Below are 17,475 nucleotides of genomic sequence, written 5' to 3'. Positions count from 1 at the left end.
TCTGCCAGCTGGGGGTGTATCGCCCAGACAGGGGCTGTGCCCCACCCCCCCCAAGCCCTTCTCTCATGCTCACTCTCTCTGAAGTGGTCATGACATCGATGCCTAGCCCCTCCTCTTGCGTGAAAAACTGTGATGCCACACTCCGGCGCGTGATGCTGTCCCCACTGCTGCCTGCCATGGCTGCTGTCCGGTATGCCCTGGAGAAGGAAAAGATGGGCCGGAACTTCCCCTCACCACCCACAGAGGCTCAACCCGCCTTCCCAGCCTGTTGGCTTCTCCGAAGCCCCTCCCCGTCTCAGGGTCTGTCTCAGACTGTAAGTGTGCATGAGGGTTGTAATTTGGGGGAGACTGATGTCTCTTGGGTCAGAGGCAGTACCAAGCCTCACCTCTAGTACTTTACACACAGCGGACCGACCGCAAACATCTGCTGAGTGATGAACAAGTGAACACACAGCAGCCCCCTCGCTGGCCTCAGTGTCTCTCCGTCTGAGCTGTATGCTCTGGACTGGACACCAGAGCAAGCTTTCTAAAACAGGGACTGGTTGCAGAATCCTGCACAGTAAGTGCTCAATACACAAGAAAGGGCCGCGTTAAATACATTACGTTTCGGCCACTTTCTAGAATGCTATGGCGCTGTCTTTCAAAAGGTGGTAACAATACTGTGTCCTCACCTGGTTGCTTAGAGTGTTGTCCCAATAGACCAAGGTTTCCGGTTTGATCCTCGGTCAGGACACATACAAGGAACAACCTAGATATGTATAAATAAGCGGAACAAGAAATCAATGTTTCCTTCTCTCTCTAAAAATTAATAAAATAAAAATAAATCAATAAATAATCAATTAAAGAAAAAAATGTGGGGTAGGGTGGGGAGGGGAGACTTTTGGGCATCTGTCCCAAAGCTACACTGGCACAATTACCAAATAAGAAGGATACCAACCACAAAACTCTTCCTAATAGCAAAAGACTACTAGTAATCTGAGCGTTCTCAAGTAAGGAGACTGGCTAAAAAACGATGATATATCTACATAATCAAATACTATGCAACTGTAAAAGGAATGAGGGAGGTGGAAGAAGGAACGAGGACAATCTCCATACACTAATAAACAGTGGGCTTCAGCACACATTCAGTGAAAATATGCCAAGGGGAAGACAATGTGTACTGTGTGTTCCCTTTTTACAAAAGAGGGAACTGTGTATATATGCTTAAGAAAAGCAAGATGCCCTGGCTGGTTTGGCTCAGTGGATAGAGCATCGGCCTGCGGACTGAGGGGTCCCAGGTTTGATTCAGGTCAAGGGCACATGCCCGGGTTGCAGGCTCGATCCCCAGTAGAGGGTGTGCAGGAGGCAGTCGATCAATGATTCATCACTGATGTTTCTATCTCCCTCTCCCTCTCCCTTCCTCTCTGAAATCAATAAAAATATATTAAAAAGAAAGAAACCAACCCTGAGAGTAGAAGAGAAAGGAAATGATAAAAAACAACAACACTTTGGTGGGCCAGCTGAAGTGGCTCAGTTGGTTGAGCATTGTCTGTGCACCGAAGTGTTATGGGTTCGATTCCTGGTCAGGGCAAATAATTGGGTTGTGGGTTGGACCCATGGTCGGGAGGATACAGAAGACAACCAATCGATGTTTTTCTCTCTCTCTCCCCACCACTTCCTCTTTCTAAGCATGTCCTCAGGTGAGGATTAAATAACAACAACAAAAAACACGTTGATGGGTCTTGGTGTAGTGTCATAAAAAGATGTCCACGCAGCCCTAACCGGTTTGGCTCAGTGGATAGAGCATTGGCCTGCGGACTAAAGGGTCCCAGGTTCGATTCCGGACAAGGGCACATGCCTGGGTTGTGGGCTCGATTCCCCCCCAGTAGGGGACGTGCAGGAGGCAGCCAATCAATGATTCTCTCTCATCATTGATGTTTCTATCTCTCTCTCTCCCTCCCTTCCTTTCTGAAATCAATAAAAAATATATTAAAAGAAAAAACCAAAAGATGTCCACGCAGCCTGTTGTACCACAGAATATGTGCAATTCAATCCATTTTGTCAAGTTTGTGTATGAATACACAGAATGACCAGAGTCAGTTTCCTCTTCTGTGAAACAGAGGTGGTAACAGTGTTTACCCCCCAGGACTATCCTGAGAGTAGATGAGTTGGTACACCTAGTAAATACTAGTATGAGATAATACAGCTGCTACTGTACATGGGAAAAGATCTGACGGGTACTGCATAAACTGTTAAACAAAATTTGAGGAAGGTAAAAAAGATACACCTTGCCCTAGCTGGTGTGGCTCAGTGGATAGAGCATCGGCCTGTGGACTGAAGGGTCCCAGGTTCAACTCTGGTCAAGGGCACATTGCCTGGGTTGCAGGATTGATCCCTAGTAGGGGGCATGCAAGAGGCAGTGGATCAATGATTCTTTCTCATCGATGTTTCTATCTCCATCTCCCTTCCACTCTGAAATCAATAAAAATATATTTTAAGCAAACAAACAAAAAAGAGCCCAGCTGGTGTGGCTCAGTGTTTGGGTGTTGACCTATGAACCAGGACTTCATGGTTTGATTCCCGGTCAGGGCACATGCCCGGGTTGCAGACCCGATCCCTGGTGTGGGGCGTGCAGGAGGCAGCCAATCAATGATTCTCTCTCATCATTGATGTTTTTCTTTCTCCCTGTCCCTTCCTCTCTGAAATCAATAAAAATATATTTTAAAAAATATATACATCTTTTAAAAGGAACATATATACTGTACACAGGTATGTGCTGAATGAATGACTAGCCAATAGCCTGCTTCCTGGTCTCCCTTCTGCCCGTCACCCCCACATCTTGCTTCGAGTCAAAGCCAACATCTTCACCAAGGCCTAGAAGACCTCCTATGATCTGGCCCCTTCTACCTCTGCCTTCATTTCCCTCACCTCTCTCTGCTCTGGCCTCCTGTTGTCCCTTACATACGGCAAGCATGCCCCTTCCTCGAAACCTTTGTGCTTCTCTTCCTTCTGCTTGGAATACTCCTCCTCTACAGATACTGGCCCAATTCTCTCCCTCCTCATTCCTTTCAGGTTTCAGCTGAAATACGTTGGCAGTGAGGTCTTTCCTGACCACCCTATTTCAAATTTCAATTTCCTCTCCCTCCCCATCTGTGTTGCTTTATTTTTCTCCATGGCATTTATCAATGAACTACCGATTAGTAAGCTCCCTGAGGGCAAAGATGTGTGTATTTACTTTCTATTTCCCTACTATGGAACAGTAATTGACACCTAATAAGTGTTCAGTAATTATCTGCTGAGTGAATGCCAAAGGGCTTCCCCAGTCACTGGGCTTAGTATCCCTACCCTTTGGCGCTAGAATGTTTGAAGCCCAGCCAGTGTGGCTCAATGGTTGGGCATCGACCTATGAACCAGGAGGTCACAGTTCAATTCCCTGTCAGGGCACATGCTGGGGTTTCCAACTCAATCCCCAGTGGGGCCGTGCAGGAGGAGCTGATCAATGATTCTCTCATCATTGATGTTTCTATCTCTCTCTCCCTCTCTCTTCCTCTCTCAAATCAATTTATAAAAATATACTTAAAAAATTTAGAATGTTTGAAAAATAACCACTATAATCTTTTTTAACAAAATGATTCTTTTCATTTCTTTAAAAATGTTATTGATTTTAGATGGAAGAGATATAGAAACATCTACGAGTGAGAAACCTCGATCTGCTGCCTCCTCCAAGGTCGAGCCCACAACCTGGGCATGTGCTCTGACTAGGAACTGAACCGGTGACCACTTGGTGCGTGGGACCACACTCAATCCACTCAGCTACACCGGCCAGGCTTCACCGCTATTATGTACGAACTTATTTAACCTCACAATGCCACCTCTTCCAGGTAGGTACTACTTTTTAAAATTATTTTTATTGATTTTTAGAGCGAGAGGAAGGAAGAGGGAGAGAAACACTGATGTGAGAAACTCCAATCTGGTGCCTCCTGCAAACCCCCTACTGGGGATTGAGCCAGAAACCTGACAAGTGCCCTGCCTAGGAATCAACCAGCAACCTTTCCACACCTGGGGCGACACCCAACCAATTGAGCCAGGGAGGTAAAGTCCCCTGGCCAAAGGCCCACAGTTTGCAAGATGCAGACCTAGGAGTAAGGCCTAGCCCGCTCACCGCTGTGCTGTACTGCCTCTTTAAAAGGAACTGCTTCTGCCCTCCAGGTCTGTGAATGCAAGCCAAGGGGCACTGCCTCCCAACTACCAGCATACCCCTGTTGCCCATTCCAGCATGATGAGCTTCTCATGATGAACCTTGCCACTCTTTTCATGATGGTATGTTCAGATCCACCCATCTTTTTTCACCTGTCCTTCCTCTTCCACTTTCTGGTTTAGCCTTTATTTTTTAAAGTTTATATCCATATTTCCCTTGCTTTAATAAGAAGGAAGTATATAATAAACACCACCTCACTTTTCATTTGCCTTCACTTCGTATATGCTGGAGCCCTCTCTATATCAGTGTGTAAAGATTTCCCTCGTTCCTTTTTACAGCTGCATAGTCTTTTATTACGTGAATTTTTTTTTCCTGCCAGTCTTCCTATTAAAGAACACTGGGGGGTGGGGGGTGCAGCCTTTTGCTATTACCAGCAACCAGTTTCCCCTTCCTTCCAGGTGTACCCCACTCGGAGTACCACTGCCCCACTCCCACCTGGGAGTACGGTAACTACCCTCACATACAGAATGGACCCAAGAGTATCTTTCATTCATTCAACAAATATTAACTGGGCATCTTCAGTGTGGCCAGCACTGTGCTGAGAACGCAGCAGTGACAATACATACCCAGTCCCGGCCCCATGGAGCTCACGGTATTTGATTATTCAAATAGCCAAACAAATAAAGGTCCAAAACCAAATTAGATCACATGTGACACAAAGCAAATGAACTGGGACCTAGGAAAGCGTTTAATAGGCAGATTTCGGGACAGAGGACAGGAAAGGACGACTTCGCAGAGGAAGTGACGTTGGCGGAGACCCGAAAGATGAATGGGAGTTAGCCAAGCAGAATGGGTGAAAGGATGTTGCAGGCAGAGGGGCAGCATGTGCAAAACTCCCGAGGCCGGAAGGCGCATGGCGTGTTTGAGGAACCAAAGGCCAGAGCGGCTATTCGAAGTGAGGCAGGAGCAGAGACAGCGGAGGCAGAGCTGCGGCCGGGGACGGACACGCCTCGGGGGCCACGTTGGAACTTTGCCCCGAGGGGAGCACGGGAGGGTCCTGAGCAGAAGAAATCGGGGTCCCAAACGTCACTGCTGCCTTGTCTTCGAAGCGCCCCCAGCCCTCCGCCAGCGCCCTGCAGCCTCAGGGTCCCTCCTCCCCGGGCCCTGGGCCCCCACGCCCGCCCCGCTCACCGCAGCTCCGGCCTCCGTCCCGTGGCGCACCCTCAGCAGCACCCCTTTCCTGACGCCGCCACCGCCATCTTCCGCTCGCCGCCCGGCACGGCGCACGCGCGGCGCGCGCGGGGTCGCCGGGAAATGGAGTCCGCGCAGCAGGCCGAGCCCGCCCCGACCTCCAGCCGCGCGAGCGGCCTCCTGCCCCCGCCCAGACGACTCGGGGCGGCTCTTCGTTTCCTGCCTTCGAACGTCGTGCCTTCTGGGAAGTGTAGTCCCTCGGCAGAGGCGCGGGAAGAGACGGGAGAGAGGGTTCTGGGAAATGGAGTTCCGTGGTTCCGAGTCCCTGGACGGCTGGTGGTAGAGGGAGTGTGCAGAGTCTGGGTGGCGTAGCTCCTAGGTCTTGAAGGTGGTCTGGGGCCGGAGGGGTGTATGAGCGGAGGCCCCAATCGCCTCCACCTTTGGTCCGACCCTTTGCACAGTTTGGAGCATTTCCAGCTGTTGGAAGCGTCCGTGTTCCAGCCCGTCCAATGGGAATGTGGTTTCGGGGTCTCTTACCCATCCCGATGGCGGCGTATCTGGAGCCCTGGAGTCCGCCGCGCTCTGAGGCCCCTTCCTCCCGGCGGTCATGCTGAGCTCTGGCTCCTCTCCCTCTCCCGTCTAGAAGTTGAAACCCGCCGGGGCAGAAGGGCCCGAGTTCTGCCCTCAGGGCCTCTGTAACCAGCGGTGCCTCCTACCAGTAGCTCCCTCACGCTTCAACCACGTCCAGCTCGCGGTCCGCGGGCTGCGGCTCCCGGCGCCTGAGGTCTGTCTCCTCGCAATCCCGCAGGGGGCGCCCCAGTCCGAGCGCGGGAGGGGAGCCCGGGGAGGGCGGGGGCGGGGGGGGGGCGTCCCGGCTATAAAGCTTGGCCGCCTCCCGCGGCGCCCGGGACGGCGGGGACCCTGGGCAGTCGGACGGGCGGGTGCAGGTCGGAAAGCGGGCCGTGCGGGCTGAGGGATCCGGAGCGCTCGGTTCCCCCCGGGCCGGAGCGGGGGCAGGTGGGGGCGCAGGCCCGGGGGATGCTGGGCTCGGTGAAGATGGAGGCCCACGACCTGGCGGAGTGGAGCTACTACCCGGAGGCGGGCGAGGTGTGTCCGCGGGGATGGCGGAGCGGGAAGTGGGGGTCAGGAATCGAGGTGCGGGCTTAAATGGGGGCAAGGACCGGGATGTGGGCTCAAATGGGGGCCCCAACTAGAGCTGAGGAGTAGAGGAACTGGAGACTCGGAGACCAGGTGTCTGGGCGTCAGGGACCGGGACAGGCGCGGGAGCGCGGTTTCCCCGGGCTCGTCGGAGTGAGGGGTAAATGGGGGCCAGGAAAACTTGGACGAGGGTCAGGTCACAGCTTAAACGTGAGGGCTGGATGTGGGCGACCCCAAATGCAAGGGAGTCACAGGAACAAACCAAAGCTAGGACTCAGACCTCCAGGATAGCAGGTAGGTAGGGGTAGAGCTGGGCAATTAGGAAGGGGATCAAAGTCGGGGTTGGGGTGGGGGTGGACAGGAACTAAGAGATGGAAGAAGGGGTCACCATTAAGGGAAATCCGAGGTGGGAGCTCAGGGTTAGAATACAGTGTTAAAGATGTGGGTTCTGGGGTAGAAATCAATTGGGGTTCAGGGATAGAGTGCGATCGAAGGTAAGGTCAGAAACAAGGGTTAGGGCTCAGGAATAAGAGATGGAGACTGGTTTTGGGGAGTCTGAAATAACAGGTGGGTTAGAGTTGGGGTTCAGCTAGGTGGGGGCCCAGATGGAGTCAGAGCTGGGAGCGGGAGAGTAGAAGAGGGGTCAATTTCCATTCCCCACCCCCATCTCTACTCCTGACCCTTACTCCTTCCAACTGAACTTCACTGGCTTCATTGTTTTTAGAGACCCTCAGCAGGGATCCTCCTTGGGGCTGGAGGGTTTCAGCTTTCACACCTCTCTGTATTCTCCAGTAATTGCTAATGTCCTCACCAGCCCCGTTTCTCGCTAGACCACCCTGGATTAGGGGGCGGGGGTCTGTCTTAACTCCCTCACCGCCGCTGACAAGAGTCCTTCCCCAAGTCTAACTCTTGCTGCCGGGACTCCTCCTTAGCTCACTCTACAGTCAACATTGTGGCGGGGGAAGGAGGTCCTAGTTGAGGGTTATGGGGATCTGGACGCTTAGCTTCCTCACCTGGAAGGGGGCTGTGGGCTTGAGGTCGGGGAGGGAGGCTGGAGTGGCTGAGCTCTCTGAGACTGAGATCTGGGCTGTACAGGGGCCCCCACCTGCCTGAGTTATGGGTCTGGGGTTTGAAGCTGTAGGGTGGGACTCTTGGATCCCCAGACCTTCGGGGCTTGGCATGGTGCCCGGGAGGGGCCAGTCCTGGGGCTGTGGAGGTGTTAGGTGCACGTGGGGTGGGGCAGGCTGACCAGGGAGGGGTTTGGAAGTGTTGAGAGGTGGAGACCCGGTGGTTGGAGGTGTCAGAAAGCAGAGACCAGGTTGGAGGTGAAGGCTCCCAGGTAGTGGGGGAATCCCGGCTGAACCCCCCCCCCACCCCGGAGAGTTCAGAGTCTAGGAATATGATTTAAGGGAACCAACTAGAAATCAGTGTTTGGGTGGGCACATCGTATGTCAGTTGTGGGGGTCTAGGATAGGGCAGTTGTTATTTGGGCCACAATCTGAAGGTGAGGGGACAATTGTGTGGAAATTGTGTCAGAAATTGAGGGACAGTCTAGAGATGATCCGCACTTGGGGACATATTTTGGAAGAGTTGACATCTGGGGCGCTGGAGAGGGAAATACTGTCTGAGGGTTTCCCAGCCTTCCCCTCAGCTGAGCCACCTCCCCCACTTGGGTCAGGACTGTGGAGAGAGAAACATTTGCACTCACTCAGCAACTGAGTGTGAGAGGTCCCCCACACTGCTTCTAGCCCTCCACACGGTCTTGCTGGGGGGTGATAGTTTCACCCCCAGGGTGGCTCCCTGCCTGGAAGGAAATTGTGCCCCCTGGCCTCCAATTCTCACAGGTCAGCGGGTCCAACTGCTCCCCCCCCTTTTAGAGACGGAAACCCTGAAGCCTCCTGGAGGGTTGGGGGGCTGCGTGAGGTTCTGGGCAGAGACTGGGACTAGAAAGGAGTCTTCTGGTTTCACACTGCCTTCCTCTGCTCCCCGTCACACCCAACTCCAGAGACAATAAGGAAATGAAAGGGGAGAAATTTCACCCTCCTGGGGTGGGGGTGCAGGTCCCCTGAGGGCTTCCCCCCACAACCTCAGCCCCGCCCTGGCCGGGAAATCCGGCTCAGACCCGGACACTGGGGTTCATCCCAGCCCCAGGGCGTGGGAAAGCCTATGGTGGATTAGGGCAGCCGGACTGCTGGAGGTCAGACCTCAAGGAGGACTTCCGGGTGGGTTGGGGAGCCAGGCAAAGAGGCCCTGGGGTCCCAATCTGCCTTCCTCTGCGATACAAGAAAGTCTGACTGAGTTGGAAAAGGGGGAGGGGCACTGCAGAGGGATTTAGGAACTTGCTCTGTGGATCCCCTGACTCAGTCACAGTCTCACCTCATCTCTTATTCTGGGAGGGGCAAAGCCAGATAACCAGGGGGGAGGACCAGTGCGTGGGGAGGGGAGTAGCTGTGGCTTCAATTTCAGTGTGAGACTTGGGGGGAGAGTAATAGGGACGGTTGGAAGGAGGCAAATAGGTACAAAGGTGTGCTGAAGGAGAAAGAGATGGGGGTGGCAGAGGAGTGGGGTCCAGAGAAACAGGGAGAGAGAGGGTAGGGGTGGAGAGAGGGGGAGAGAGAGAAGGGGTTGGGGAGAGTCCTGAGCAGAGAAAGCCAGAGGGGAAGACAGTGGGGAGGAGAGAGATGGGGCGAGATAAAGGACTAACTGGAGTGTGGGGAGGAGAGACGGGAAGGTGAGGGCCAAGGAGCGGAAGGTGAGGGCCAAGGAGCGCAGAGGTACTGAGACAGGGAGAGGGGCAGACATACCTACACAGACAGGGAGAGTCAGAGACCAGGAGCAAGTCGCTACCTGGATGGACATGTGAGAGAGGAGAGAGTTTGCAGCTGGAACTCAGACCTGGGTCGGTTGCCACCTGTCCCTGACTTCCGGAGTGACCCTGGCAGTCCCTTTTCTCTCTGGACCTTGGGACCTGCAGACACAGCGACAGGGGCTGAACGTTGGCTCCTGCCAGGGCTAGAGCAGCACCCCCAATGCCATGAGACCCCAGCTGGGTCGGAGCAGGGAGCAGGGTAGCCCGGCAGATGGAGGAGAGAGGATGGGAGACAGCGGATGGAGGGAGTAAATAGACACAGAAAGAGAGAGAGTACCATCCACCAGGCTTCGTATTGTCCGTATCTTGCTCACTTCCTGCTGGACTGTCAGCTCCAGGAGAGCAGGCATTTCAGTCCGCTCCGTCACTGCTCTTAGAGCAACATCCAGAACACCCATCTGGATTCACAATCACACTTGTGCCCCTTCCTTGCTGTGTGACCCGACAGCCTCTCAGGGACTCAGCTTGCTCAGCTGTAAAATGGGCATCGCCCTAGCTGGTTTGGCTCAGTGGATAGAGCGTCGGCCTGCGGACACAAGGGTCCCAGGTTCGATTCCGGTCAAGGGCATGTACCTTGGTTGCGGGCACGTCCCCAGCAGGGGGGGTGCAGGAGGCAGCTGATCGATGTTTCTCTCTCATCAATGTTTCTAACTCTCTCTTCCTCTCCCTTCCTCTCTGTGAAAAATCAATAAAATATATATATCTTTAAAATTATTATTTTTTTTAAATGGGCATCATCATAGCGCTCCCCATAGTGCGAAGATGAAAGGGAAGCTTTCCGTACAGGGCTGGGAGCAGGGTCTGGCACAGAGCAGGTGGCCAGTGACTGTTTGTGGAATGGGTGGAAGACCGTGGAGGGTTAGAGAGAGCAATCAATGTCTACTGTATTTCACTAGGGCACGTTTTTTCACCATTGGAACGTTTCTGAAAACGGAACGGGTTTTACAGCCGGTGGTGTCTAGGGGTTATAATCGGCAGTGGGTTTTTTTCCCATCCTGACTGATACGTAATATTGCAGCTTACAAACGGTGATGTCTTAGATTGCTGATGTATAGTAAGTAGATGATATGAGGTTAAAATGTGATTTCTGGTAGTCAAAACATTTTGACCAATTAAAAACTGTAATTTTATAACCTCAGAGATGGAGAGTACACATGTAGATTAGATTATTGGGTAAATCAGCAGGTCTCAGTTTTGGGGGGGCGGTCTCAGGATCACTTACCACTCTTAAAAATTATGGAGGCCCTCCAGCAGTTTTCATTGGTGTGGGTTATAACTTAATGGTTACCACGTAAGAAATAAAAACTGAGAAAAAATTTTAAATGTATTCTTTAGTTCCAAAGCAGCAATAACTTGTTAGTGCAAACAATGTATTTTTATTAAAATGAGTATATTTCAAAACATCCCGCGAGAGGGGTGGCACTGTTACGTCTGTGCAGATCCCTTCAGGGCCTGCGCCCTAGGAAGCAGCTGTGTTCTCCTGGCGGCTTCTGCATTCGGTCTGTTGCCACGATACAGGTCACGTGGCCTCTGGAAATCTCCACTGTGCGCTCATGAGAGAAGGAGCGTGAAGAAGGCTAGTGGCATCTTAGTGTTACAGGACAATAGCTTTGACCTCATAGACACCCTAAACCCTAAAAAGGCCTTGGCCACTCCCCAGGGTGTCCTGGTCTCCACTTAGAGAACTCTTGAAGCATGAGCATGGGGGGTGGGGGGTGGGGGTTGGGGGGTGGGATCAGGGAGGGGTGCATGAGGAGGGATGAGAGAAAAAGACTTCAAGAAACAGCTGTCTATGGGGAAAAGGATGGAAAGCCACCAGACAGACAGACAGACGGACACACAGTGGGTCCAGCAATGAGTGGGGACTCACTGACCCTCCCTATCTCTCTTTCTCTCCATGCAGGTTTACTCTCCAGTGACCCCAGTGCCCACCATGGCCCCCCTCAACTCCTACATGACCCTGAACCCTCTGAGCTCTCCCTATTCTCCCGGGGGGCTCCCTGCCTCCCCACTGCCCTCAGGACCCCTGGCGCCCCCAGCCCCCACAGCGCCCCTGGGCCCCACCTTCCCAGGCCTGGGTGCCAGCAGTGGTGGAGGCAGCAGCTCAGGGTACGGGGGCCCAGGCCCGGGGCTGGTGCATGGGAAAGAGATGCCGAAAGGGTACCGGCGGTCCCTGGCACATGCCAAGCCGCCCTATTCCTACATCTCGCTCATCACCATGGCCATCCAGCAGGCGCCCGGCAAGATGCTGACCCTGAGCGAGATCTACCAGTGGATCATGGACCTCTTCCCCTACTACCGGGAGAACCAGCAGCGCTGGCAGAACTCCATCCGCCACTCGCTGTCCTTCAACGACTGCTTCGTCAAGGTGGCGCGCTCCCCGGACAAGCCGGGCAAGGGCTCCTACTGGGCCCTGCACCCCAGCTCAGGTAACATGTTTGAGAATGGCTGCTACCTGCGCCGCCAGAAGCGCTTCAAGCTGGAGGAGAAGGTGAAGAAAGGGGGCAGCGGGACCTCCGCCACCAGGAACAGTGCAGGGTCTGCCACGTCGACCACCACCCCGGCGGCCACGGTCACCTCTCCACCCCAGCCCCAGCCTCCACCGCCCGAGCCTGAGGCCCAGGGTGGGGAAGATGTGGGGGCTCTAGACTGTGGCTCACCCCCTTCCTCCACACCCTATTTCACTGGCCTGGAGCTCCCAGGGGAGCTGAAGCTGGATGCTCCCTACAACTTCAACCACCCTTTCTCCATCAACAACCTGATGTCGGAACAGACGCCGGCGCCTCCCAAACTGGACGTGGGGTTTGGAGGCTACGGGGCAGAGGGTGGGGAGCCTGGGGTGTACTACCAGGGCCTCTATTCCCGCTCTCTGCTTAACGCATCCTAGCAGGGGCGTGGGAGCATGGCGGGTGGGGTGTGGTTGTAGCTCATACCATCAGGCCGTCCGGCCTGGTCCTCCTGGTGACACTTGGCCTGTCCCCGCCAGTTAACATCTTGGTCTATTACTCACTGTGGTGACCGCCGCTTCTGTGGGCATCATGTCAATCCATCGGGGACTGTGATCACTGCCTTTGACACCTTGGTGGGCCGTGGGGTACTGTGAAGACCTCCACGTGACTGATATTGTTGGTTGACCCATTGGGAGCTCTGATGGCCGCACTGGGGATGACCTCGTGGTTGGCCCTTTGGACACTGATGGACATCCCCGTGGCTGACCCTTGGGTTGTGACGGTGATGCTGTTTCAGTTGCATCTTATTGGCCCATTGGACGCTGTGATCACTTCTTTTTGGTGGGCTTCCTGGCACAGTAGGTGCCACGCTGGCCACCATCCCAAATAACACCTGTCTGGTCCATTGGGTGCTCTGATGGCCACCATATTGGCTGGCCGACATACCGATGGACCAGTGTGCACCATGACGGCCGCCACAGCCCCTGTGTTGGCCATGTCACTGTCTCTTTGGGGTGTGAGTTGAGTGCGGGATGGAGATAGGAACATGCCTTGGTTTGCTCTGGAGCCCATTGCCCCTCTGGTTCAGGAGAAACCAGGAAGGACACTAGGGTGTGGGGAATTTCTACTGAAGTCTGGTTCTTGCCTGGGAAGTGGGATACTGGCTGTGTTTGAACATTAAAGGCACCGTTTCTGCCTCTTCCAGAATGTCTCTTCCTTGGTGGGTGGGCCCTGTGGAACTTGAACACCTGAACTGCTCTTTCCTGCCCCCAAGAGCTGGCTGCCTCTGGGGGAGGGGCTAGGGGAGGCATCGACCTGATCTTTGGCTCTTTGCTGTCCCTGACCCCAAGGACAGTTTGCTCACAGATAGCAGCCCCCGCAGCAGTGGGGCCAGGGCAGCAGGGGGAGGTGGCTGTGCAGTGACCAAGGCCATCTCCCCACCCCCACTCCGCAGACACACACCTCACCTCCAACTCTGAGGCGGAGAAGGGACAAACAAGGTGTTAATTGAAAGAGACTGTGTTGGCGCCTGTGTGTGTCTGTGTGCTCGAAGGCCTCTGGGTCACCATTATGTCTATTGAGGTTCCGTGGGGTGTTGTTACTATTGTTTCTATCTCATGGTGTTGGTTTGTATGTCTGTTCCTACTTTGGTGGGTGCTTACTGTGGGTGCCCTAGGATAGCAGACTCTTGCGTGTGTGTCTGCACGTGTGTGTGTGTTTCTCTGGGTCTCCCTGTTAGGAGTGTGTGACTGTGCTGTGTTGCAGGTGCGCCTGTCACCGTGTTTCATGTGTATCTGTGTCAGCATCTGTCTGTTGACAAGAGAGGCTGCTTGTGTTTACATATAATGACTGTCTGCTGGGTGCCTGTCACCGCTGTATGGAGGGTCGGCTGGCCCTGGTGTGTGCCTGTCGCTTTTGCAGGTGGGGGTGTGGGGAAGGAGCTGGGTCCTCCTTCGGCCACTGAGGGCCTCTGGGGGCCTCAGGCTTTGGGGCCTGGGTGTCTGTTCCTCCAGGTCTCTGCCCCGGCTCTGAGACTGAGGTCTGTCACTCAGGTGTTCTGGGGACATGGCTCTCTGGCACACAGCTGTGCACTGACAGCCCTGATTTCACAGGGTAGAAACTGAGCCCAGAATGGGGAGGGACTGGACCGAGGTCACGCAGCCAGCCAGCCGGGAGCAGGTGGTTCGGTTGTCTGAAATGGTGTTTTCTAGTTCACATTTATCTTCCTGGGTCATGGGCTCTGTCACTCGTCCATGTGTTCAGTCATTCAAAGACCAGAGGCCGTCTCTTTATCCGTGTGTGTGTGTGTGTGTGTGTGTGTGTGTGTGTGTGTGTGACGTCTCTTCCAGTTTCTGTGTCCATCTCTGTCTCTTAATGTCATCTCTCTCTGTGGCACTTGGTCCCTAACCTTCTCTCTGTGCCTTTATCTCTGCCCCTTGTTTTTTTTGAAAATGTTTGCTCACTCTCTATATCTGTCTCATATGGTCTCTCTCTCTCTCTCTCTCTCATTCTCTCATGGTTTTACCTCTGTCCCTCCTCTGGGCCTCTGGGTCTTTCCTTTTCATCCTAGGGGACTTGCTTTTCTCTCTTGGGGTCCACCTCCCCCCACTCCTTCTTTGGATCTGGCCTCTCTCCTCCTCTGGTCTCCCTCTTCCAGCTCCCTAAGTTTCCGCTTCTACCTGCCACCTCGCACAGGCCAGGCCCTCTATTTCTGTCGCTGTGCCCGCCCTGCCGGCTGCGTGTCACCCCCGCCCCCTGCCGTGCTGGCTCCCTGTCAGTCGTCCCTCCAGCCTCGCTGTCCTGGGCAGGCTGGGGAATTCCTCCTGGTTCCTGGAAAAAACAACTGGGGCCGAGAGAAAGGCCCTCAGTCTCCCCGGGCGCCTGCCCCCCTCCCTCGGGCCTGGGGGTCTCTCCCAGAGTCGGCCGGCCTGAGGCAGGAAGCCCTGCGGTTTCTGGCTTCTCCCAGGCGGCCTCCGGATCTGGCCCCCACCCCCCGGCCAACAGCCCAAATATTATTCCGCAGGAGGAGTCGGTGGCAGCGGGAGGAGGCCCAGGCTGAAAGAGGCTTTCAGGGCGGCCAGGCCTGGGGCTTCCTGTCCCCAGGCTCGGGCCTCAGGCCGCCCCTGTGGGGACCTCAGGTGGCCGGAGAGGCGGGTGTTGTTGTAGGGTCCTGGGCGGAGGGTGGGGCCATCCGTCAGGGTGTCTAGTGGCCACCAGTTCGGCTGGCGTGGGCAGGTGTGACCCCCACCCCAGGGACAGCCGGCTGATGTCCAGCGTGGAAAAGTACCATGGTCAGACGTGGGATGCATGGACAGACATGAGGACGCCAGGGATCAGGGATGGAAGGATGGCCATGGGGACAGAGACCTAGACACAGTTTGTGGGCCTGAGGTGACATGGTCCCAAGGAGCGGCCCATGGGGGGAGACAGAGGGCCAGGGTGGGTCCCTGCGGTGGGCCGAGGGCCATCTACATCAGAAGACAGGAGATGACCATGGCAATAGTAATAGCCACGAGGGTTAGGGCTCCCCATGTCAGGCGTGTGTGAACCTGTTACTATAGGTGGAACTCGAGGTGGGAAGAGGTGAAGGGATGTGGCCCCAGCCACACAGGTAGTAAGAGTGGGGTAGCTAGGACTTGAACCCAGTCTGGCAGACGCAGTGGCCCTGACCGCCAAGCTGTTCTAGGGCCTGGGAGGGGCAACAGCAGCCAGGGGGGCCCTGGGGTCCCCAGCCCTCGCATAGTCACCCCCACCACAACCGGCTGCAGGGGGGCACACTCTGGAAGCAAGCAGTGCAGGCAGTTTACAAGTGTGCACATGCATGTCCGTGTCCGTGTGTCATGGGGTGTCATGCATGTATCCTGGTGTCAGGGTGTGTCATTGTGCCTACGGGTTTGTATGTTAACTCTGTGATGTGTCTCTGGTCACCATGTTAGCGTGCGTTGTGTGTGCCTGTGTCTGTGTCGGTGTCTGTCCATGGGTTGCCGTAGGTGTTCCTGTGTTTGTCACTCTGTCTGCGTGTGTCCCTGTTCAGTCGTTGTCCTTTGTGTGTCTGTGACAGTGCATCTTTGTCACTGGGTCCTGTGGGTCTGTTTATGTCGCTGACACTCTGGGTTTGCCTATATCTGTCTCTGTGTGTCACTATGTCTGTCCCTCTGTGTCACCATCCACCCAGGTGTCACTGCGTTACTCACTGCCCAGGCCACAGGTGGGCGTGTCGGGCCCACTGGTGCCAGAGCTGGGGCCCACCCCATCCCACCCTCCACGGGCCAGGCCGGACGCCTGTTTGCAGTGCCTGCCCCAGGTAAACACCAAGATCCGGAACCCAAGGGCCACCTCCCTCACCTCCGCCCTGCCCCTCAGCCTGCCCTGGACTGGGCTGGACCAAACTGCCGGTGCCCCCAAACTGGAGCTGTGCCCTGCCCCTCCCCCACGCTTAGTCACCAGCCTCCCCAAGCCCCAGCCTCGGCCCTGTCCCGTCTCTGTCTGCCTGCTGCTGTGTGCGTGCCTCGCTGGGTGTCTGCTGGCCTCTCTGTTCCTCTCCGTCCCTCATCCTCTCACCGGGGTTTCTCTGGCTTTGCCTTTCTCTATGACCGTTGTCTGCATTCTGTCACCGTCCTTCTCACTTTTCTGTCTTCGCAGTGAAGTCTGATTTCTCTGTCTCCACTTGGGCCAGGTCAAACTCTGGGTCTCTCTGCCCCTCTCCTCTTATACTTGGTAAGTTTCTCTCTCTCCCTCTGTCACTTCCCTCTCAGTCCCAGCCTCTCAGTGTCAGCCTCTATTCCTGTCTCTGAGCCCTCAGCCACTACAGGAGCAGACTTCTGCCATGCCCGGGCCCCTTAGGGAAGTGTGTGGCCCCCAGCCCACTGGGATACGTGTATATATATATACACACACACACATATATAAAGGTATATGTACATATTATTTATATCTGTACCCGGGGGCAGAAGGGCAGACACTGGGGCCTTTGTGTAGCTGCTGCCCGCTGCCTGCCTGCCCGCCACTCCTCTCCCTTCGTCCCTGCCGCCCGCCCGCCTCCACTCCCCGCCCCCCCCCCCCCCCCCGCACAGAAAGGTTCCTGTGGGGCCTGCCAGCTTCCTCTGCCTGAGGTGTGAGTGGGCACGCCACGGGTGAGGCGGACAGGGGGGCCTGGGGGATTTTTCCAGCTTCAGGGAAGCTTTCCGGGTGGGGAGGGCTCTGAAAGAAATGGGACTTCTCAGCTGGGCTGTCTGTGTCTGCTGTCCTTGGGTGTCCCCAGGGAGTCTGTCCCTGGGAGCCTGTCCATTCATCTAACGTCATTCTGACTTTTTTTCTCTGTCGGTTTGGGTCTTATTCTGCCATTGAGCATATGTGCTAGGTCCTCTATTGAACCCTGGACACATACATAAATGAGATGCTATCCAGCCCCTGGATTCTTTGCCATTTCTGTCTCGTTTGCTCCATCCTTCTCTCGGTGCTTGAGACCCTCAACCTGTTTAAGACAAATCCAAAGTCCTTACCATGGCCTATAGCCGCCCCCCACCCTGACCCATGCTCCCTTACTGTCCCTCTAACCTCACTCTTATGACTCTCCCCTTTGCCATCGCTGCACATGAACAAACCACGGGCCTTTGCACACGCTGTTCCCC

At 55.0% G+C, this 17,475-nt stretch overlaps 2 protein-coding genes across 4 annotated transcripts in view; one reads left to right on the top strand and one right to left on the bottom strand.

Moving 5' to 3' along the window:
• Positions 1–5,481, bottom strand: part of SYMPK (symplekin scaffold protein) — a 38,701-nt gene extending 33,220 nt beyond the window's left edge. For both annotated transcript variants that reach the window (XM_080643545.1, XM_080643546.1), the window contains exons 1-3: positions 5,369–5,481; positions 672–748; positions 74–197 (exon numbers count right to left, since the gene is read on the bottom strand). In XM_080643545.1, coding sequence (XP_080499671.1) covers positions 74–178 — 105 coding nt within the window. In that variant the 5' untranslated portion in view covers positions 179–197; positions 672–748; positions 5,369–5,481. The remainder of the gene's footprint in view (positions 1–73; positions 198–671; positions 749–5,368) is intronic.
• A 751-nt stretch (positions 5,482–6,232) lies between these two features.
• FOXA3 (forkhead box A3) lies at positions 6,233–13,046 on the top strand. Of its 2 annotated transcripts, XR_013959242.1 has the most exons (3): positions 6,233–6,475; positions 11,299–12,739; positions 12,802–13,046. XR_013959242.1 is itself a non-coding variant. In XM_080645427.1 (2 exons), the coding sequence occupies exons 1-2, from the start codon at positions 6,407–6,409 to the stop codon at positions 12,280–12,282; spliced, it is 1,053 nt and encodes a 350-aa protein (XP_080501553.1). In that variant the 5' UTR covers positions 6,233–6,406; the 3' UTR covers positions 12,283–13,046. The 2 variants fall into 2 exon arrangements, 1 of the variants encoding a protein (XP_080501553.1); XM_080645427.1 differs by having other exon boundaries at positions 11,299–13,046.
• Positions 13,047–17,475: the final 4,429 nt, after the last annotated feature.

Source organism: Plecotus auritus (assembly GCF_963455305.1).
Source record: "Plecotus auritus genome assembly, chromosome: 10".
NCBI classification, from domain to species: Eukaryota; Metazoa; Chordata; class Mammalia; order Chiroptera; family Vespertilionidae; genus Plecotus; species Plecotus auritus.
The sequence above is the reverse complement of the archived record's forward strand: the minus strand, read 5'-3'. Positions and strand labels throughout refer to the sequence as shown.